Below are 21,162 nucleotides of genomic sequence, written 5' to 3'. Positions count from 1 at the left end.
GTATAGGACTGCGGACTCGGGGGTTATGTATAGCTCCTATACAGAGCTGGGCCCGGCGGTCTATATACCCCTATACAGGGCTGTGGTCCCGGAGGTCCTATATACCCCCTATAAAGAGCTGGGGGCCAAGGGGTGACATGTGCTCCCTATATAGGGCTGGGGACTCGGGGTGGTTATATATAGCACCTATATGGGGGTGGGACACAGGAGTCTATATACCTCTATACACGGCTGGGGACCCGGGGGCCCTATATACACTCTATAAAGAGCTGGGAACCCAGGGGATATACATACCCCCTGTGCAAGTCTGGGGACCCGAGGTTACCCTACACAGAGCTGGGGACCCAGGGGTGAAATCTACTCCCTGTATAGGACTGCGGACTCAGGGGTTATATGTAGCCCCTATATGGGGCTGGGCCCGGGGGTCTATATACCCCCTATACAGGGCTGAGGACCCAGGGGTTATCCCTATATGGGGCTAGGGACACAGGGATGACATATACTCCCTATATAGGACTGGGGGCTCAGGCTATCCCTATACATGGCTGGACAGCCAGGGAAGATATATACCCACTATGCAGGGCTGGGGACCCAGAGGTTCTATATAACCCCTATACAGAGCTAGAGACCCAGAGGTTCTATATAACCCCTATACAGGGCTGTAAACCTGGATTATCCCTGTACGGAGATGGACAGCCAGGGGTTACATATACCCCTTATACAGGGCTGCAGATCCGTGGGTTATATACAGCCCCTACATAAAGCTGGGGACCCAGGGGTTACCCCTATACAAAACTGTATTCCTAAGGGTTACATATACCGCCTATATGGGACTGGGGACCCTGGGGTTGTGCCTATATGAGGCTGAATGGCCAGGAGTGACATATACGCCCTATATAGAGCTGGGGACTCAGGAGTTATATATACCCCCTATACAGGGCTGAGGACCTGGGGTTCACCTTATACAGGGCTGGACAGCCAAGGGTGACATATATTGCCTATACAGGAATGGGGACCCAGGGTCTATATGTACTCCCTATATGGGGCAGGGGACCCTGGGGTTATCCCTATATGGGGCTGGACTCCCAAGGGTTATATATACCCCTGACACACGGCTGGACAGGCAGGGCTTATATATGATTCCCGTAACCAGCTGGGGACCCAGGGCTTATATGTTTCCCTATACAGAACTGGACATCCAGTTCTATAGAGTTGGACAGCGGGGGTTATCTGTGCCCTTATACAGGGCAGGACGCCCAGAGGTTACCCCTATAGAGAGCAGGACACCCAGGGGTTGTATATAGCCCCTATACATCAGCAGGTATCCAGTGTTTAATTACACCCTCTAGAGAGCTGGATACCCAGGGTTATATACAGTCCCTATACAGAGCTGGGCCCCCAGGCGTTATATATATACCTATACAGAGGTAGACATTCAGGTTTTAATATACATCCCCTACAGAGAGCAGGGCACCCAGGGCCTATATATCCTCCTTTGGACATTGGATGTCATCTATATATTATGGAGAGCAGGACACCAGGAGTTACCCCTATGCAGAGCAAAACACCTGGGAGTTATATATAGCCCCTATATGGAACTGAGCCCCTGGGACTTATATATATCCCTATAGAGAGCCGGACACCCAGGTGTGATGTATATCCTCATACGGAGCAGGACATCCAGGAGTTGTATATTCCCCCTATATAGAGCCAGACACCGGGGGTTCTACGCACCCCAATATAGAGCTGGGACCCAGGACTTTTATATGCACCCCGTACAGACGTGGACACCCCGGGGTTACGCACAGAGCCCCCCCCTGTACAGCACAGGGTTGTGCAGACCCCTATATACAGCAGCGGTTAATGCCCCCCCCCCCCACCCAGGGTCACGCATCCCTCCCCCCTCCAGCATCCATACCACCCCGCGGGTCGCACCCCAGGGCCAGCGGCACCCCGTCCCCGGGCCGGCGGCCGGCGCGGGGTCCCGGGGGACGGGGCGGGGGGGGGGGACCCCCGGGGTGGCTACTGCTTGTCGATGGCACCCTGCTCGGAGGCGCTGTCGCGGGGCGCAGCCTGCGCCTGCCACGCTGTCTCCTTCAGCACGAACCAGCAGTTCCCGGCCCACAGCACGAAGTTGATGAAGCCGAAGAGCTGGGGGGCGGGGGGGGGGGGGGGAGCAGGGGGGAAGGAGAGGAGAGACCCCCATCCGGGGGGAGAGGGGGGGGGCACCCATGGGTGAGCTCTGGCCACAGAGCACACCCCATGCGCCCAACGCGCCCCACGCAATCTGTGCGCCCTGGGTGCTTCGGTGTGCTTCGTGCAACGCGTGCGACGCATGCACCCCGTGCGCCCCATGCACCTCATGCACCCTCTGCACCCTGTTTGCCTCGGTGTGCTTCATGCAACCCAACCACCTAGTGCACCCCATGCACCTCATGCACCCTCTGCACCCTGTTTGCCTCGGTGTGCTTCATGCAACCCAACCACCTTGTGCACCCCATGCACCTTGTGCAATTTATGCACCCTGTGTGCCCCATGCTCCCTGTGCACCCCGTGTAACCTATGCACCCTGTGTGCCCCATGCACCCCGTGTAACCTATGCACCCTGTGCGCCCCGTGCATCCCGTGCAACCACCCTGTGTGCGCCGTGCACACTGTGCACCCCGTGCAACCTATGCACCCTGTGTGCCCTGTGTGCCCCGTGCAACCTATGCACCCTGTGTGCCCCATGCACCCCGTGCACCCCATGCAACCTATGCACCCTGTGTGCCCCGTGCACCCCGTGCAACCTATGCACCCTGTGTGCCCTGTGCCCCCCATGCACCCCGTGCAACCTATGCACCCTGTGTGTCCCATGCACCCTGTGCACCCCATGCACCCTGTGCAATCTATGCACCCTGTGTGCCCCATGCGCCCTGTGCACCCTGTGCGCTCTGTGCACCTCATGCTCCCCACGTATGTCATGCAACCTATGCACCCCGTGTTTCCCATGCACCCTTGTGCACCCCGTGCACCCCGTGTGCCCCATGCACTCCATGCACCTCATGCAATCCATGCATCCCGTGCGCTTCAGTGTGTTTCATGCAACCCACTGCACCTCATGCACCCTGTGTGCCTCATGCACCCTGTGTACCCCATGCACCTCATACACCTCATTCACTCCATGCACCCTCTGCACCCCATGTATCCCATGCACCCCATACACCTCACACACCCCATGCACCCCAAGCGCCCATGCCAGGGGCTGTGTCACCACCGCCCACCCTGGCGTGGGGGTCCCCTATGGCTCGGGGGGGGGTCTCATGCGGGGTGCAGGATGGGTCCCGTGTCCCATGGGACCAGGGTGGAGTTGGCACCGTGGCCGTGGAGCGCGTGTGCGCACGATTCCACCGCCCCCCCCCCCCAGCTGAGTTTGGGAATCCGGCATGCATGTGCGGGCATGAGGGCTCGCATGTGTGAGCGGGCAGGCGTGCGCTCCCACGTGTGTGCACGGCGTGTCCACGCGCATTCTCAGGTGAACGCGCATGCGCGCTCCACGTGCATGGGTTTGGCAGGCGTGTGCGGGCGTACACCCACGCGTGCGCACATACGTGGCACATGCGTGCAGGCACGCGTGCCCCCACGAAGGGCCGGGAGCCGCCGAGCTCTCCGTGAAGCACCGTCAACCTCTCCCCCAGGCAAACAGACAAACACCCGTGCCCGCGTGCGCGTGCCTGGACATCCACCCACGCGTGAACGTGTCCGCGCGCGTGTGCCTACACCCCGCCTGCCTCGCCGTGCACCGCCGCCCGGCTCTCACCACCGAGATGTTGGCCAGCCCCATGGCCGGCGTGGCGCCGGCGTTGCAGACCGCCTCCTGGCAGACCCCCATGGCGGCGATGAGGCTGGCGGGCCGCGTGGCCGCCTTGACGTCGGTGAGCCCCTTGCCCCACGCCGCCGCCGCCACCAGCCAGAAGAAGGCGAAGCAGACGGTGACACAGAAATCCTGCCGGGATGGGGACACCGGGCTCAGCCCCGACCCCGGCACCCAGCGGTGCAGGATCCGTCCCCGCGCCCCTCCTCGGGGATGCAGCCGCCTTACCGCGAAGGGGAGCCTCTTGTTTTCGCCGTAGAGGGAATGAAAGCGCAGGTAAAGCACCAGAGCCGCCATGGCATAGAGGAAGGAGAAGACCCCCAGGGTCACAAAAAATTCGGCGGGAGCGGAGAAATCGCCGACGAGGTGCAGGGTTTGGGTCTTCGACTCCTCCTTGCAGTCCGGCATCTCGAAGGGGATCTGGTATAACCTGGGATGGCAGGAGGGGGATGGCAGGGGGCCCGGGAACGGCGGGGCCGATGGGGTATGGCTCTGCCAGCCCGAAATAACCGCGCTGGGGTGAGCCGCTGAGGACGGAGGGCACGGACCCGCTGCCGAGGCAGAACCTGGACCCTTTGTCACAGCCTGATGTCCCAGCATGGGGCCGGTGACCATGGGAAGGGGTTAAAATCGTGGCTCACAGCTGGCCCGGCTCCATCCTCATGTTCCCTGATTAATGAGGATCTCCCCGGTCTTCCCTGATGAAGGAGGATCCCCGGGGACGGTGTCGGGAACCGGAGCCAGGGAATATCTCGTGGTGCTGGGGGTGCAGAGGGTCCCCAGCCAGCCACGGCACCTCCCTGCCCCACAGCAGCCGTGGCTGTGGTCCCATGGGGGTCCCAGCAGCTGGGATGGTGTTTAACCTCATCCCAGCACCCCACGTTCCTCCCAGCTCACTGTGGAGCCATGCTGGGCGCTGGGGTGGGTTCCTGGGCCGGAGAGGGGGGGGGGATGTCCAGGCTCGGCACCCCCTCACCTGAAGGGGTACCCGAACTGGACGGAAATGGCGCTCATCTCTTTGGTTTCACTGCTGCATTTCACCGTCGCGCCGGTCTCGCCGCTGAAGGAGCCGCAGGCCCCGAAGGCGAAGATGGCGAAGAGCTATGGGAGAGAAGCAGCGGGTTGAGGCGAAGGGAGGGGGGGGGGGGGGCTCAAGACCCTAGGGACCCCTGCACCCTGGGGTGGGATCCACCCACAAGGGGTTTGCAACCCCCTGGCGCTGAGTCACGGCGGCCGCGGCGCTGCAGGGCGAGCTGCCACCCCGCAGCTGTCGGCCTCGTGCGCCAGCGCCGCCGGCACCGGGGTTTGCGGCCGAGGGCGAAACGGGGCAGCAGCAGGGGACGATGCTCGTGGGGGGGGCAGGAAGGCCAACCCCTGCCCTTCATTTTAGGCAGGGTGCTGAGCACCCCCCCAGCAAACCGGGAGCATCCCTACGGTGGGACCCCCAGGGTCATCCTGCTGGCATCGGTCCCCCCTCCCGCTGCCATTTCCCGTCCCCCCGGCGCTGAGCTGCTCTCAGCTCCGGCGGAGGGTGCTGGGAAAACGTTCCCAAATATTTTTCTGGCAACTCATCCTGGCTGAGCTCACGGCTTCCCGGGGCTGGCCGGGTGAAGGGGGAAAAGCCGAGCGGCCAGGCCTGATGCCGTGGGGATGGGCAGGCCCACGTGCGGCACCGGGGGTTGAAGCAGGAGCATTGGTGGCCACCCCGGGATTTTCCTCCCGCTTTTGGCTTCAGGGTGTCTGCGCACGCAGGGCCTGATCCTGCACGGCGGCCCCGCTGGCAGTGGGTGCCCAGCACCTCCCCGGGTGGGATTATCCAAAGCAAAGAGCCACGGGACCGGAGGAAAAGCTCCCTTGACCCAGCCCCTCTGGGTGGGAGATGCCCAAATGGGTCTGACCTCGCACCCCGGTGCTGAACAACCCCCCCTGCCCCGTGCCTCAGTTTCCCCAGCACTGGCACCGGGGCGTGGGGCCATCTGGGAGCCCCCCGGCCATGACGAGGCCGTGTCGCAGAAATGCCGCCCTGAAATACAATCCCGGAGCCATTCATGGCACGGCCGGGACAGGGCCGGGGCTGCGGGCACTTGGCTCCCCCCGTCCCTGGGGTCCCCCCTCCTGGGGCCTGATGACCCCCCCCCAGCCCCTCTCCCCACCCACTCACCCAATGCCCCCCGAGCCTGTGGGAATGACGGGGATGTGGGATCCCAATGTCACTGTCCCCTCTGGCATGGCCGGGCAAAGCCACCTGCTCAAGGTCACTGGGGGGGCCACACAGCCCAAATCCAGGCGGCTCCGCACCCCACTGCCCCCAGACTCCCCCCCAGGATGGGGTCCCCACGCTCAGGGCCACTGGGGTGGGGGAGGCTCCAGAGGGGCAGGGGGAGCTCCAGGATCCTCTCGTCCGGGGGGGGCTTTAGGAAAGCACCCCAAATCTGGGGGTGGGGGGGAAAGTGCCAGATAAGGGGCATAGGGGACCAGCACCCAGGGGTGCTGGGGAAGGGGCTGTGCCCGGGGGGGTGGTCCTGGTGCTGGGATCGGGTAGGGCATGGGAGGACACACACCGCGGGGGGGGACACTCACCCATTCCAGCACCTTGATGAAGCCCAGGGGCTCCAGGAGACGGCCCCAGCGCACCCCACCCAGGACACGGTCCTGCAGGGAGAGAGCGGCGGGAGCCGGGGCACCGGGGGCTGCCCTGGGCGGGGGGCTTCCCCGGGGGAACGGCAACAGGGGGATTGGGGTGGCTACACCGGGGGACCCTTGGGCTGCACCGGGAGTTGCCCCGGGCGGAGAGCTGCACCGGAGAACGGGATCGCTGCACCGGCCACGGCACCGGGACAGCTGAGAGCTGCACCGGGACACTGGGAAGCTGCACCGGGGGTCACGCAGGACGGCTGCACCCGGACACCGCGGGCTGCACCGGGGGGTGGCACCGCGATACCCAAGGGGCTGCACCGGGAGTGGCACCGAGACACCGAAGGGGCTGCACCGGTGGGGGTTGCACTGGGAAGACCGCAGGCTGCACCGGGGGTCGCACCGGGCCACCGAGGGGCCGCACCGGGAGCTCGCCTCGAGCACCGGGGAGGGGGGGTTGGTGGCACCGGAGCCCTACCTGGAGCCTGGGCGTTTTGTCACCGGCCGCGGGGGCGCCGGGCTCCGACATGGCCGGGCCGGGGGGGGGGGGGTCGGTGCTGCCTCCGCCGCCCGCTGGGACCGCTCCGCTGTCAGAGCCGCCACCGGGAACCCCACCGCCCCCCCCCGAGGGAGGGCAGCGCCGCCCCGCCCCCGGCAGGGCCCCCGGTCCGCCCCCGGACACCCCCGGGACAGCCCCCCGCCCCCGGTCCCTCCGCCCAGCCCACAGCGGGATGGGCAGCTCCCCCCCCGCCTCCGCCGCAGGGTGTCCGTCCGTCCGTTCATCTGCTCGTCCGTCCCTCAGTTAGTCCCCCACGGAACGGGACGGAGCCCCCCGGGGCCGTGTCGGTACCCGGGTCCCAGTGCTGTGCCCTCAGTCCCGTCGGGGCCGGTAACGGGAGCTCTGGGCACCGCACCGGGAGCCGGCACGGCCCCGGAGTACCCCGAGGCATCCCGGTGCCCCCGCCCCGGCAGCCCCTCCCCGGTACCCCGGGTCCGGTAAACCCCGCCCGCTGCCCGCGGGGTGCCCCCGCCCCGCCCCTCTAGCGCCATGGCTCCTCCCCCTCGATTAGACCCCGCCCCCCATGGCCGGCCACGCCCCCTCGCCCCTGACCCCGCCCCTCCCCTGCGCTTCCTCCAATCCCCGCCGGCGGCCGCTCCTCCCCTCCCCACATCGCCGAGCCCGCCCTCCCCGTCCTCTCATTGGCTAGATGGAATGCGGTGCCGGCCAATGGGAAGGCGGCGCGGGGGGAAGTGGGGCGGAGGGGCGGGGCGGCGCCTGCGCGCTGCGGGCCCGTTGGCCGGAAGCGGTGGAGAAGAAACCGGCGAGGCCCGAGCCGCGCTCCCGCCTCCGCCGCCCGTTCCCCCCCCCCGCCGCCCCTCGCCGCCGCCATGTTCCTCACACGCTCCGAGTACGACCGGTGAGTGTTCACACCCCCCCGTTTGCCCCTTGCCGGCGCCCTCCCCGCCGTCCGCGGCCTGCGGCTGAGTCACGGGCCTGCGGCCGGTCGCCGCCCGCCCCGTCCCGGTGGCCCCGGCCGGCTCCTCTCGCCTGCAGCCGCCGCGGGGCCGCGCTGAGGAGCCGGCGGAGAGGCCGCAGCCTTATTGAGTCTCTACTCGTCGTCCCGCCCGGGCCCGTGGCGGTTTGAGCCCGTCCCCTTCTTGAGGCGCGCTCTGACCCCTGTTTTTATTTTCTTTGGGTCTCGGAGAGCCCGGTTCTGCTAAATACAGGGGAAGGGGTGGCATGTTCTGTTTCACCGCGGGCTCCCCGTGTTTAAAGGCCCCCTGTTCAAAGGGAGGCTGCGTGCGGGGTCCCTGGGGGCCAGGGGTGTGTGTGTGTGTTATGAGGCTGCAGTTTATTTTGCTGAGTGTTTCCTGAAAGCGGGTGGCTTTTAATAAATCCCTTGTAGGGTTTTGTGTACGAAGTCCTCCGGGCACAGTGCTTCTCTTGGCCCCCGGCACAAGGAGACTGACGGAGGGGGGCAGAGCCATCTCCGGGAGGAGCGGGGAAGGTCAGGCTGGGCTGGTGTGTGGGGACATGGTGGGGTATCCCGGGAAAGGAACGGGTCTGCGCTGCGGAAATGAAATCCTGCTGTCTCCTGGCATGGAGAGAAGACACAGTGTTTGGAGCCTGAAGTGTTTCCAGCATCCACAGCGTGAAGTGTGCCGTGAAAACAAACCTCCTCCTGGCTGGTAACTGGAGCTGCTGGCGTTGCTTTTGTTCTCTTTCCCCGTTAAGCATCCTCGATCCGGACCCTGGGAGCGTCTGCAGGGAGGGCGATGGGCTCCAGCGAAGCTGTGACGTGTTCCAGCTGCCCTTCCTGCGTCACCCATCCCCAGCTCTTGGATAAAGAACGGCATTTCTTCTCAGCCTTTGCTTTCCTGCCCTTTATGCAGTTTCTGGTGTTGTTCTTGCAGGGGTGTGAACACTTTTTCTCCGGAGGGGAGGCTGTTCCAAGTGGAGTATGCCATCGAGGCCATAAAGGTATCGTCAACTCCATCTCGTTGCCAAACTGTGACCCTTTGGGGCGCTTCCAGACCCAAAGCTTGGGTTTGGTCAGAAATAAACCAGGCAGGTCCTGCTCCTTGGGGCTCTGGCCTGGCGCTGCAGCGAGGCAGGGTTTGGCTGCCTCCCGGGACGGTACGCAGTGTGGAGTGGGAGCTGCTGCCTCTCCCCCCAGGCGCCGCTCCTGCGTGCGAGCGCTCCGGCAGCTCTTTGCCAACCTTCCACCTACGGTTTGTAGTAAGAGAGCTGTGTGCCAATGTTCAATTCCTCCTGTCTGGCCAAACCTCCTGCACCTCTGCTCTTGTATGGGTTGTAGAGAATCCAAAGCCATTGATTTCCCCAATGCAGGGGCATGTTCCCCTCCCTGTCTCCTACCAATCAGTTTATCCCCAAACCAAACACAATCCAAAGATGCTAATCCCCAAATCAGACTTACTAGAAGCTAACACTGAAGCAAGAGATCCTGAAGGCTTGTACACTGTGACTGTGCCTACAAAGCTGGCGCTGCCCTTCACATCTGTAAACACTTGTCTAAGAGCTGCTTTCTTTTCACCTCTCTGATCAAATGCAGTGTTCTCTTCTGGTCCATGGGCTTTATAAAGACAAGAGTCCCTTAAAAAAAATCCCCAAGTGGCGATATTGCTAGGTCATCTTTCCTTTTCTTAGCTCGCTGCTGTTGCAGCTTGGAGTAGGTCACCGTTTGCTCAGGTGAATTTTGAAACCTGAAGGTAAATGTTATGAGCAAACTAAACTACCCCTGCAGAGCTGACTGGCCTTTCTGGGGCGTTAACTATTCTTAATTGACAAATGTTCTTGTTTCTGAGGATGTGGGTGTTGACTGGGAATAAGTTTAAAATTGGGGGAAACTGGTCAAGTGATGAAGTGAAGAAGCTCCGAGCAGGCCTGCGTTTGGACTGGGGAAAAGGAGGGTGCTGGCTTTGTTTTCCCTGTACTGCTTTAGCTCATTAAAGCACCAAAATGAGGAGGCAAAAAGTGATAATGTTTATTAAGGCACTGGGAAGTACGAACTCTCAAGAGGATGTCAGTCACCATGCTGACTTTATAATTACAAATCCATCTACTAGAGCAGCAATCATACGGAAACCTTCTGGCTTCACCCTTTTTTCCAGATCAGCCCATAAGCTTACTGGTGGAATTGCTGCAGCTCGGGCGGCTCTTGCAACACATTGTGTGTGGTGCCTGTGTGTTAGGGGTGTAAGAGGAGTTTTTTTTTCATGTGCTGTAGCTTCATTAACAAATACATTTGAAATGACATCAGGTGTCCCTTCTTCCCTTGGGGGTTGTGTGCAGCTGTGGCAGACTGCGTGCTTAAAGATGGGAGTGTTGAGCAATGTCTGAAACCAAGTGCCTGCAATGGGGAGATTCCCCTCTGCCAGGCCTGTGGTTATATGTGTAGTTACCTGGGGAAGCTTACTGCTAAAGTTCAGAGCCAGCATCTCCACACTGCAGCTTGTATGATTATTCCAGTAAATTCACCAGCGTGGAAAAGCTGTGAGTGCTGGGAGCAAGGTTGGGGCTGGTGGGAGCAAGGTGGGGGCTGTCAGGAGTCCTTGAGATCTGACCCCCCCCCCCCCCTCAGCTTTGGTGACACTGTGGTGGCAAGACCAGGGTAAAACTTGCTGCGGTCTCAGCTGTGGGTGATTAACTGCTGCCTGGAAAACAGTGTGTGTGTGCAAAATACTCTTGTTCCTATTGTAAATTTTGTGGATGCATGAACACTTGGGAGAAAAAGAGCTAAGGGAAAGAAAAATGCCCAAGCCAGAGGTACAGATGCAGTCAGAATTAAGGCCGCTATGTGAAATCCTCCTCTCGCGCTTTAAATTTTAATTTCTGTCTTGCAAAGGAAGGTTTGCAAGGCCTTTTAAATTCACAAGGCTTTGAGCTGTAAAAATTGATGTTGCTCGGGGAAGAGATTAATGATTTGCAGCAGCCCTGCTGGGTTCTTATGAACTGATCAGCTGGGAAGTACCATGGTTCTAACCTTTCCAGTTTCCAAGTTCAAGTCATGCCGTTTAAAATTTGGTGTGCAAAGCTGTAGAGTCTTGCGGGTGGGTTTCTGTGTTGGCGATGTGATTGTCTCCAAAACAAAATGCCTATGAATAAGAGAAGTCAAAATTAACATTGCACCATTTATATTTATGCGCGCTGTCGCGGCCCGACCCTGTGGTGGGTGCGGTGGTGGTAACGGTGTGGTGGTTTTCAGCTTGGTTCCACGGCCATCGGGATCCAGACCTCGGAGGGTGTCTGCCTGGCCGTGGAGAAGAGGATCACCTCCCCGCTCATGGAACCCAGCAGCATCGAGAAGATTGTAGAAATTGATTCCCACATAGGTAAGGAGAAAGGAGTGCCTCTCTGGTAGAGCCCTGGGAGCACCCCCCAAGTTTTGGAGATATATTTATTTAAGACTGTCCCCTGGGAGGGTCAGAAGTGGCGTTTCAGGGCTAACCTTCCCTGCAGGCAGCTCTGCCGAGCTGAGCAGGGACTGTCATCCCTCCCAGTGAACACCAGGTCCTGGTCACTGGTTTTCCAGGCTCTGGGCCAGCAGGACATAGTTACAGGAGCAGGAAGAGGCAGCTGAAGCAACCCCCTTGCTTCAGTGACCTCCCTCATGAAAGCTTATCCCAAATTTAGATCTGGGAGGGCAGGGAATTACTGCAAAAGGCTTGACTCAAGGCCAGTTTCTCTCGGAGCACTAATGTTAGCCTGTACCCCTGCTCGCAGCAGCCTCCTGCACCGTGAGGGGGGCTGTGACGAGCTCATTACCAAATATGTCGCCTTGAAAAGCAAGAGACCTCCAAAATACCCATCTTGCTGGTGACGTGGGCCGTGGAAGGAGTTCCTGAAGAGTCTAATTTCCTCTTCCCATGTGCTTGTGATACAGCCCCTCTCTTCCTGGAGCAGGATCTGTCCCAGAGACTCCTGCTGCATCTTCCCCCCCTGCTGTGGGTTAGCCAGCCCTCCCCGTGACATGGGGGATGAATGAATTCCCCTTCCAAACAGGTTGTGTTTCTGTTGGTTAGCTTCTCCTGGAAGGCCTCGAATGTGGCTCCTTTAACTGGTTGGTTATGGTTTGGGGCACATGGGAGGTGTGACTGGGAGAACTCGATTATGTACCTGCCCTTCAGCTGGGTGTCCATCCTCACTCGTAAGCAAATCCATTTTGTTGCTGTCCTCCTTCCTTTCCAGCATGCTGTGTTGCTGTGCGCTCCCACGCAGGGACCTGCTCCACCCTGCAGCCTTCTGTGGGCTTTGGGCAGCCTGGGGGGAAGAGAGCATCAGAAATAGTCAGTGAAATGACTTGTGGTTTCCCTCTCTGATTCCAGGGTGTGCCATGAGTGGCTTAATAGCTGATGCAAAGACTTTAATTGATAAAGCAAGAGTGGAGACTCAGGTAAGACTTGACATTTCTCAAGACAACATCAGGAGGCTTGGGGGCCTTTCAGAAGTCGCTGGCATGGGAAGGTTGTGACAGCAAGGGAGCTGATGTGGACTGGGAGGCTTGTGGGGAGTGTGGCTTCCCTCACAGGACTTTTGCAGAAAAGGTGGAGTCTCATGTATTTTTTTCCTCTTTGGCATTGCATATTTGGTGGGAATCTTATGGCAGGTTCTCCAGTGGTCTTTTAACACTGGCAGATGTGCTCCAGTGAATGTATGGGGCTGTGTGTCTAACTTTGTTTTTACAAAAGACTGTTTCTATTAGTTATATTTTTTGTCCCCTAAATTTACTCAGTGCCTCAGGTACTCGGAGATCCCAGGTACAAATCTGTGCTGTAGTAAAGACTTTTCCCGTGAGGTTTTCCTGAATGTCAGCACTCTACTACCCTCTGGAGAACTGAGTAACCCCATTGTTTCAGAAACAGATACTGGGATGAAGTGCTCCAGCCTTACATTTTATTTGTTGGCATCTCGGGGCGTAGGTATCCCAAAGATTCAGGGGGATATCTACACAAACTTCCCAGCTTGGTCTGCACTTGCTGCTGTCTTCCTGGTGCGTCCCTCTTGCAGCTGACCGGGCTGTGCCCCGGGTGCCCTCAGCCTGCCCGGAGGGGCTGGAGGGAAGTTGATTTTTGTGGCTATGCAGGGTGTTGCTCCATCCTGCCATGTGAACGATCTAGGTTGGTCGTATTTTTGGGAACAAGGTGATAATTGGAATCTTTTTTTTTTTTTTTCTGCAGAATCACTGGTTCACCTACAATGAAACCATGACAGTGGAGAGCGTGACGCAGGCCGTGTCCAACCTGGCGCTGCAGTTTGGGGAGGAGGATGCAGACCCAGGGGCGATGGTGCGGAGCTGGGGCTGCTCTGGGGAGGTGCTGTTGGCTCCCCTCTGTCTTTGCACTTGGCCTTGCCTAAATTGTCATCTCCTTTCTGTTGCAGTCTCGCCCGTTTGGTGTTGCGCTGCTTTTTGGAGGAGTTGATGAGAAGGGACCCCAGCTGTAAGTTTGGCTCTCTTAATTCAGGCCAGCTCTGGGAAGAGACAAAGCTTCTCCTGAAACTTCCCAGTGCATTTTAAGCACTTGGTTCTGGGATTTTACTTAAGTCAAACACTTGGGGTTTATCCCATTATGTACCTGATGTGTTTAATGCTTTTAAACCCTTCCTTCCAAGGCATGGGTTGCAGCAGCCTGAGCACTGGGGGGCTTGCTTAAGGTTGAAGAGAACGCTGTGTCTTCACCAAATCCTTGCTTTTTTAATGTGGATTCCTGGGCAGGAGGGAGGTGTGAAAGCTTTCCTTGCCCCGAGTTTATTCTTACCTTTCCCTAAAGGACTAGCAGAGCCACCGGTAACATAATACGTGGAGCCTGCTGTGACATTCCTTGGGGAGGTGGAGGAGTGCTTGTAACATGAACTTGTGTGCTTCAAACACTCAGCCTCTGCTGGAGGTGGGAATGGCTCAGCAGAGCCAGCCCAATAAAGTGTCCCCACAGTCTTCCTCCCAGGAGCAGTAGTGAAAACTTGCTGGTTTTATTAAAAAAAAAAAAAAGGGGGGGGGGGCAGGGGGAAGCAGGGAATAAAAAGGAAAATTATTCTCCTCTGAGTATGGAGGGCAGTGTCAAGACTGTGTAGCTCACCTAGCTTACCAGCCCAGTGTGGGTCTGCAGGTGACTCTCTGGAACTCCTCAAACCTCGGTCTCCTCCTCTGCATGCCAGGAGGAGAGATCTGCCGCGCTAATCGCAGCGTTCCCCCGAGGCCGCTGGGCATGAGGGGGGAGGCTGGATGCAGCGAGGGGCTGCTGCGAGCTCTGCCCTGCCTCGGCAGACAGGCTGTCGCTCCCGAGGGAGCCCTTGTTCCTCCCCAGCTCCGAGCCGTGCAGGGAGCTCTGTGGGTCTGGTGGGAAAGCCCTTGGGGTGCGGCGGCTCTTCGCGCTCTCACCCGTGTTCCTGCAGGTTCCACATGGACCCGTCGGGGACGTTTGTTCAGTGCGACGCCAGAGCTATCGGCTCCGCCTCGGAAGGCGCACAGAGCTCTCTGCAAGAGGTTTACCATAAGGTAAAAGGCTGGATTGGGGTTGGCATCTCACTAGTTAGAGGTACCTCGCGACCTACAGGGATCTGCTCGTTTCCTTCCCGCTGAGTGATCTGTGGCTCTTCTTGCGCCGTAGAGGAGGTGCGTGAGCTTGTCAGGGTGGGACTCGGCCCTTGGCAGCTGGTGCCGTGGTTAGATGTCAGTGCTGAGCTGCTGGATGAGGATCTCTACGACGAGGAGTACTACTACCAGCAGCATCCCCCTCGGCTGCAGCTGGAACACGAGACTGGTGTCTGAGATGCCGGTCTCCGCTTCTAGCGGGTGATAATTAAGACCATGTCAGGAAGTAGTCTATAAATAAAAGAACTGCTATACGAACACCGCCAGTCGGTATCAGGGCTCAGTATGGATGCAGCCTGAGTGTAAGGAATTAAAGCAAGCGGCTTCATTTCACCAGCTCTGTTAAGCCAGTGAAGTTAATGGCTTTTGTGCTGCGAGTACTGGTCTTATTTGCTATTAAATAGAAAGCTTCTTCCCTCCAAGAGCTGCCCATTTTGTGTGGTGAGAAACCAAACACTGTAATTGATGGTGTTGATTGCTGTGAAGACTTCCAGCCCAAGACTCAATAACTTAATTTGTTCACTAGCAGAATTGCCCAAATTGTGGGCTCCATGGCTCGTTAACCATCTTTCGAGTGCAGAGTTACTGCAAATGCAGCTATCAACACTCTTTGAAAGTTGTGCAGCCCTCTATCTCTAGTTCCCTCTCATGCAGGGATTTACATAATTAAAGCATGAAGGTTTCTGCCAAGAGGGAGTCCAGCTTTTTGGAGCTCCCACTGGAGCTTGTTGAAGGGAACTGCTTGATAGATAGCAACTGATGAAGAGAAATGGACCCTCGTGTCCCAACCCTGACAGTAAGGTTTACGTGCCCAGATTAACAGTTCTTAAGCTTTGTACAAAGTTTTACAGAAGCAGAAAGTCACCATCCTTGCGATTGTCACTTTCCTGCCTGAACTGCGCTTTGATCTCTTGTTGATGCCATAGATAACTTGATAAGCTTTTAAATTTGCTGCCAGTGACGGCTTAAAGGATTTGAGAAGAGCGGGAGGGAGAGCAGCACGCTTCTGCAGTCAGAGGGGTAACGTGCAAGTACTTGCTTGACCATCAGCAAAGCAATTAATAAGTAATTTGTTTTACAGTCAATGACGCTGAAAGAAGCAATCAAATCATCCCTTGTCATCCTGAAACAAGTTATGGAGGAGAAGCTGAATGCAACCAACATCGAGGTAACTGCGGCGCGGCTAGCAGCGTGTGACCGGCTTGCGGTGCTTTGGCGTGGAGCAGAAGCCTGTGGTCTCTGCTTCCTCGGTGCAGATCCTGCACAGCGAGTGTTTTAGTGTAGCCTCTTGTATTTTAAACATCCAGGTGAGGAAGCTGCCCGCTTGCTTTCTGGAGAGAAGGGTTGCCTCTGCCTCTAGAGCAAGGAATGAGTTGGTGGCGCGGTTCAGCGCTACCCGAGCCGGTGGCTGGCTGGCCGCAGGCATTCTTGTGCTGCCAGACTGCTCGTAGCATGTCGTGTGGGGCACATGGGAAGGGTTGAAGCCTTCTTTTGACTTCTAGAGGGGTGCAGCCTGGCTAACCCGTGCATGTGGGCAGAAGGGATTCTCGCGGGGCGCGCTGGACGTGGGCGGGAGCCCCTGCTGACCTTACACGGGCCGAGTCAGCCAGCGGGAACCTGCCGCGCCAGCCGGATCGCTTTTTCTTCCCCTGGATTTAGCCATTCTTTTTTTCCCTGGTACTTGTAATATTAGAAGGAATGAAAATTATACAGCTTCTGGACTTGCTATATTCAGTCTTGGGTCAGTGCCAAAAATCTGTTGGACAGGAGGACCGAAGAGGTGAAGCCTCCAGGAGCGAATGTGCTCCTCTAACCTCTGCCTTTTTCCTGTGGGCTTGCAGAGCTCAGCCTGGCCTGAGCGTGCAGTGCTCTTGGAGAATCCCACAAATGAAGTGGTGCCTGTCCCCTTAAAGCCTGCTGGTTAGACTTGTAATGCTCCTTTTTAGGTAGCAAAGGTAAAAACCCTTCCAGTTTGTTAGTGATAATGGATAAATGATGAGCAAGGCTGGCGTATAGAGTTTGCTTCTATTTCTGGCGGGTTATGAGACACTAGACCTTTTCAAATCATGTCATTCCGACTCCTGAGCTGCTCTCCTCCTGCTGTTCTCCCTTTCCTCTGAGTGCTGGGAACCCCTCTTTTTCAAACAGGCTAAAAGCATACACCCCATTTTTTTTTTATTAAATATTGCTGCTGGGGACCCTTCCTGACATGACTAACTGGCTTCCTTTGTGGGGAAGGAGCCAACAGCACCCTGAAAACTTAGATGCTCTGTCCAGGATTGATGCTGGCTGGCTGAAATCTGCTTCCCCAGATGCTCTCCAAACCCGCACTGATCAGTTCTCTCTTGATCACCTTCAGATCTCTTCTGGAAGATCTGCAGTACAGTGCAAAGAAATTGAGGCAGAGGAGCGTGTACAGTATCCTTATGCCATGTCCCCGTTTAACAGGGCTTAACTGTGCTTGGCAAAGCTCTGAACGTGTTGAGGAATCGTATCAGGGTTAAGTATGAGAAGAATGTGCTGAGGATTAAAAGGTCTCTATTGACTCAAGTCACCCTTCTGGCTGAAAATCTTCTACCTGAAGTGGCTGCTTTGCTTTCTAGCCTCGTAGAAGTATGTGGTGCTCTGGTTTGTTTATTCTAGCTGCTTCCCTCTCTGGTGTGGGATTTTCCACCTAGCAGCAAGGAGGAGGAGCAAAGTGTGGTCATGGAAGAGTTAAATCCGTCGGCAGTGAAGGTCAGGAGCCTTAAACAATGTTATGCTTTTAAATTAATTACTTCCCCATGAAGCCTGTAAGGGAATAGTTGAGTAAAGCTTTTGTTTGTAGGGAGGAGGTGAGGCACAAGTTCGAGCAGACATGGAAAAGCAGAGTAGTTGGTGTCTCTGAGTACTCGTTTTGGGTTTCAGGGTGTATATATGTGTGTTGCCAAGTCTGTTCGGGTCTAGTGTCAGGCCAGTGCCCATACAGGTGATTTGAGGTGCCTGAAGTGGCATCTGCAAGTGTGTCTGACCCAGCTAAAACCTGGGCTGCCAGGCGCTCTCGGGCTGAATGAGACATTTTTCCTCAAAAAAGGCTTATGGCTACCTTCCTTTTACCCCAAAAGGGTGTCCTACCATCTCATGCTGTTTTATGGGTGACCTTGCAAGCAGAGAAGCCTAGGAAGAGCTCTGGGGTTTGGCAGGACCCTCTGCGCCTTTCCTTTAGCTTATTGCAACCAAACACTTTGATCCCTTAAGAGTGAAGATGCGTGCCCGATGCCACGGGGTGCCTATGAGTGAGGTCTGGAGCATCCCAGCCAGCTCCTGCAGCTTTCTGCCTCGCCTTCCCGCGGCAGCTGTCTGTATCTTGGGCTCTCGTGCTGTGAGCTAGGTACGAACGAAAGCCCCGCTTACGTTCCTCTTCCAGTCCTGTCATTCTTCAAGTATCTCTTGTTCTGGTGCTGGCCCTGTGAAATGTCTCGGCTGTCTGCCCTGGGTGCTGCCTCCCTCTGCTCCTGGCAAAGGGGCAGGGCAGAGTATGTTGTCCCCCAGCTTCATCCCTTGGGCTTTGCCTTAGAAGAGATTTCTTTGACACGCTTGTACAGGGCACCAGGCAGCTGCAAGGTGCACCGTGGCTTGCTTATTGTTGGTGTTTGGTGAGCAAAATGCAGGTTTGCCTCTGGCTCAGTTTCCCAGAGCTAACCCTCAGTCCCCTTTCGAGTGTTTTGCTATCTTGGTCCTCTGAAGGTACGTAACAGGCCAGGATTTGTACCCTTGCTTGGTTACTGGAGCAGAAGAGGCGCTTCTGCTGATGGCCACGCTGAACTGCAGCAGGAACCACCCCTCTCTGAGGCATGCTTGATGAAGGACTCGTATTAAGGGGGTCTTTTTCCCCAGCAAGCAGAAGCAGAGCCTGCCTCTTCCCAATAGACGTTCCCTGCTGCTGCTACTATGAGGAGACTGAGTCAATTAAAAGCTATTTCTGCAGCAGGCAGCTATTTTAGGGAATCAAAGAGCATGTTATGGGGTGGAATGATCTTGCTGGGCTGGCAGATCAGGCAGCCGAGAAGGAACAGCTGCTCTGTCTGCTGCGGCTGCTCTCTGTTCCCTGCCCCATGCTGTCACTTCACATATGCAGGCACACTTAACCCCTTGCTCCTTCTCTTTCAGCTTGCCACAGTGGAGCCCGGGATGAAGTTCCACATGTACACAAAAGAGGAGCTTGAAGAGGTCATCAAGGATATTTGAAAAGGAGGGAGACTCCCTCAAAGGCTCATTCACCCCCCGATCAAAGCGAACTGACTCTAGGTTCCTTCCAGTACCTGTGATTTTATGTTCCAGCAGCATCTGTAATTGCTCTTCTTAGAAGGCTCTTGAGGTTTTTTTACAGTTTCTGTACATAACTGATCTCTACAGTAAGAGGAAATGAGAATAAATCATTTTGTTATTCTATCCAGGGTTCCTCATTGCGGAGGTCTGAGGCGGGGGGGGGGGGGACACCATTTAGAGCTAAAATCAGGGGCAGATGAGGGCAAGATCTGCTGCAGTCGGCGCAGGGCGAAGCGGTGCCTGCCGGGTTTGCGGCGCTGCAGTCCTGGCTGGCTGTGGCAGTAGCAAGTCTCCCTCTCGTGGAGAGCGTGGTGGTATCGCATCGGGAGATCTAGGTATAATTGCACCTGAGTCTTGGAAAACATTAGATTTTCAGTCCTGCTCATACCTGTTAGGTGTATTCCCCCTGTCTTTCTCCAGTGGTTTTTGTCTGTAAGGGATTACCTGGAGCTCTGACTGCTTCCCAGGGGAAAAAAATCCATAACCAGGCTTGGGGTTTGCATTTCCTTTTAGTGGGAGCCTGGAAATACCAGTAACAACTGTGATAGACCAGAGCCCACCGAGTGGGAGTAGATCTGGAGTTAATGGGACAGCCCCTGACCTGTTAAATTGTGCAGGGACCACTTAATTTTGAGAGTAGTCTCGTCTTGGCTGGCAAACTTCTGCTCATCCACTTTGCAGGGCTTACTGCTTTTGTTTCTCGTTCTCCAGCAGACACCTCTATCCTTGTCTTCAAAATAGCAGCTGAGAATTGACGATCGGTCCGAGATTAGCAAAGTATTTTCCTACAAAACGATGCCTCCATGGTCAGTGCAGCTTCAGGGGCTGGAAGGCCAGCTCTGCCCTGGCCCCTGGTAACTTGCTCTGTGCTGCCCTGGGAGCGTTGGCAGGCGGCGGAGGTTGCTCTGTCCTATTTTGAGAAGTTACAGTTTCACCCTGAACAAAACAACGTTGTCTGCTGTGGAAGACACAGACGTGGCCTGTGCTGCTGCTGGGAGTGGGGTTCGCCCCGGTAAGCGGGGACGTTTCCAGCATTACATCTGACTGAAGTGAGTAATTTTCCTCTCGGTTCAGCACTAGGGATTGTCTGCTGGTCTCCAGTGGGTGTTTCATCGCTTGGCAAAGACAAACAGGCGCAGCAAACCGCGGCTGATCTCGCACCTGCCAGCCTTTACCTTTTGCAGAAGGAAAAATGCCAATCCTATTAATTTTTTCCTTCCTCGCTGTTGCCAGACAGATGCAGGAAGGGAAGCCAGGTCTTCGTGGCTGGAAGATCAGTCCTTGGATAGCCTCAGCTTTCAGAATAGCCAAGTGCCCTCCTGTCAGGAGTTCCTGCTGTGAGTGTCCACTCTTTGCCTAACAATCTAAAGGAAACAAATTGGATCATTAGGCGATGCCCGAGGTTGTGGTATGCGTTGAATACAACAACGCCCCATACCTGCAGGTGGAAGAGCAAACATAACAAATAATTAGTTGATGGACTTTACCCTTGGGGGAGACCTTCCTTATAGCCTAAATGCAGGGAAACGAGCCTGACTTTGGCTCTGCCTGCGCAGCTTTGGAGCGCCGTATCCGTTCTCTGTGCCACTCCTCATCCCTGAGCTGATTTTGAGGCAGTGATGAGGATGGCTCTGGCATGGGAGCTCACCTGTCCTGAATATCCAGCAGGCCAGGATGATATCCAGGGCACCGCCCCGAGTGTCACCCTTGTAAAACCACCCCACAAGCGAAACCGGGGCTGCTATCAGCTGGTGTGTATGTAGGATATAAACACCCTTTATCCTTAATGTGCTTTAAAGTTATATATCACCTCAAAGCTCGGTCCTGTTCCCTTCTGCTTTGGGAAGGAGACCGACGGGCGTCCCAGCCGTTGTGAAGCACCCTGCCCCACAACAAACCCTGCCGTTCCGGGAGGCAGGGATCTTTTTAGGTTTGTTTGTGTCCTAGGAAACACAAAAAGCTAATTCTTCCCGATGTGGCACTCAGCAGAAAATGGTCCTTTATGCCCTGCCCTCATCACATGGGTTGCTGGTGGCAGCATCACATGAGAGCGGCTCCCCTGTAAGTGAAAATCGAGCCTTTGTGTTCCTTATCTGATCTGTCTTGGCAAGTGAAAAGCCTGAGCTCTTTCCAGACAGCCGCCAGGCTCCCTGCAAGGGGGTGAGGGTGAGGGAGCCCTGCGTGCTCACCACCCATCCGTGGGTTTCAGTCCTGCCCCTTTGCTCGCTTTCTGGGGTTAGCCCAGTGATGCCACCC

General features: G+C 56.8%; 2 protein-coding genes across 3 annotated transcripts; one reads left to right on the top strand and one right to left on the bottom strand.

Moving 5' to 3' along the window:
• Positions 1-1,428: 1,428 nt before the first annotated feature.
• SYPL2 (synaptophysin like 2) lies at positions 1,429-7,129 on the bottom strand. 2 transcript variants are annotated; one of them, XM_042800218.1, is made up of 6 exons: positions 6,966-7,129; positions 6,434-6,505; positions 4,830-4,954; positions 4,082-4,283; positions 3,800-3,985; positions 1,429-2,151 (listed from the first exon to the last, which is right to left on the bottom strand). In XM_042800218.1, the coding sequence occupies exons 1-6, from the start codon at positions 7,014-7,016 to the stop codon at positions 2,023-2,025; spliced, it is 765 nt and encodes a 254-aa protein (XP_042656152.1). In that variant the 5' UTR covers positions 7,017-7,129; the 3' UTR covers positions 1,429-2,022. The 2 variants fall into 2 exon arrangements, with proteins under 2 accessions (XP_042656152.1, XP_042656153.1); XM_042800219.1 differs by having other exon boundaries at positions 1,429-2,094.
• Positions 7,130-7,764: 635 nt separating this feature from the next.
• Positions 7,765-19,029, top strand: PSMA5 (proteasome 20S subunit alpha 5). The gene is made up of 9 exons (XM_042800220.1): positions 7,765-7,905; positions 8,903-8,969; positions 11,215-11,341; positions 12,335-12,402; positions 13,187-13,294; positions 13,389-13,447; positions 14,400-14,502; positions 15,680-15,766; positions 18,748-19,029. Exons 1-9 carry the CDS (start codon positions 7,877-7,879, stop codon positions 18,823-18,825), a joined length of 726 nt encoding a protein of 241 aa, XP_042656154.1. The 5' UTR covers positions 7,765-7,876; the 3' UTR covers positions 18,826-19,029.
• Positions 19,030-21,162: the final 2,133 nt, after the last annotated feature.

This window comes from Tyto alba, unplaced genomic scaffold (genome assembly GCF_018691265.1).
Source record: "Tyto alba isolate M040663 unplaced genomic scaffold, T.alba_DEE_v4.0 Super-Scaffold_30, whole genome shotgun sequence".
NCBI classification, from domain to species: Eukaryota; Metazoa; Chordata; class Aves; order Strigiformes; family Tytonidae; genus Tyto; species Tyto alba.
Note: the sequence above shows the minus strand (reverse complement) of the source record. Positions and strands in the feature narration are given on the sequence as shown.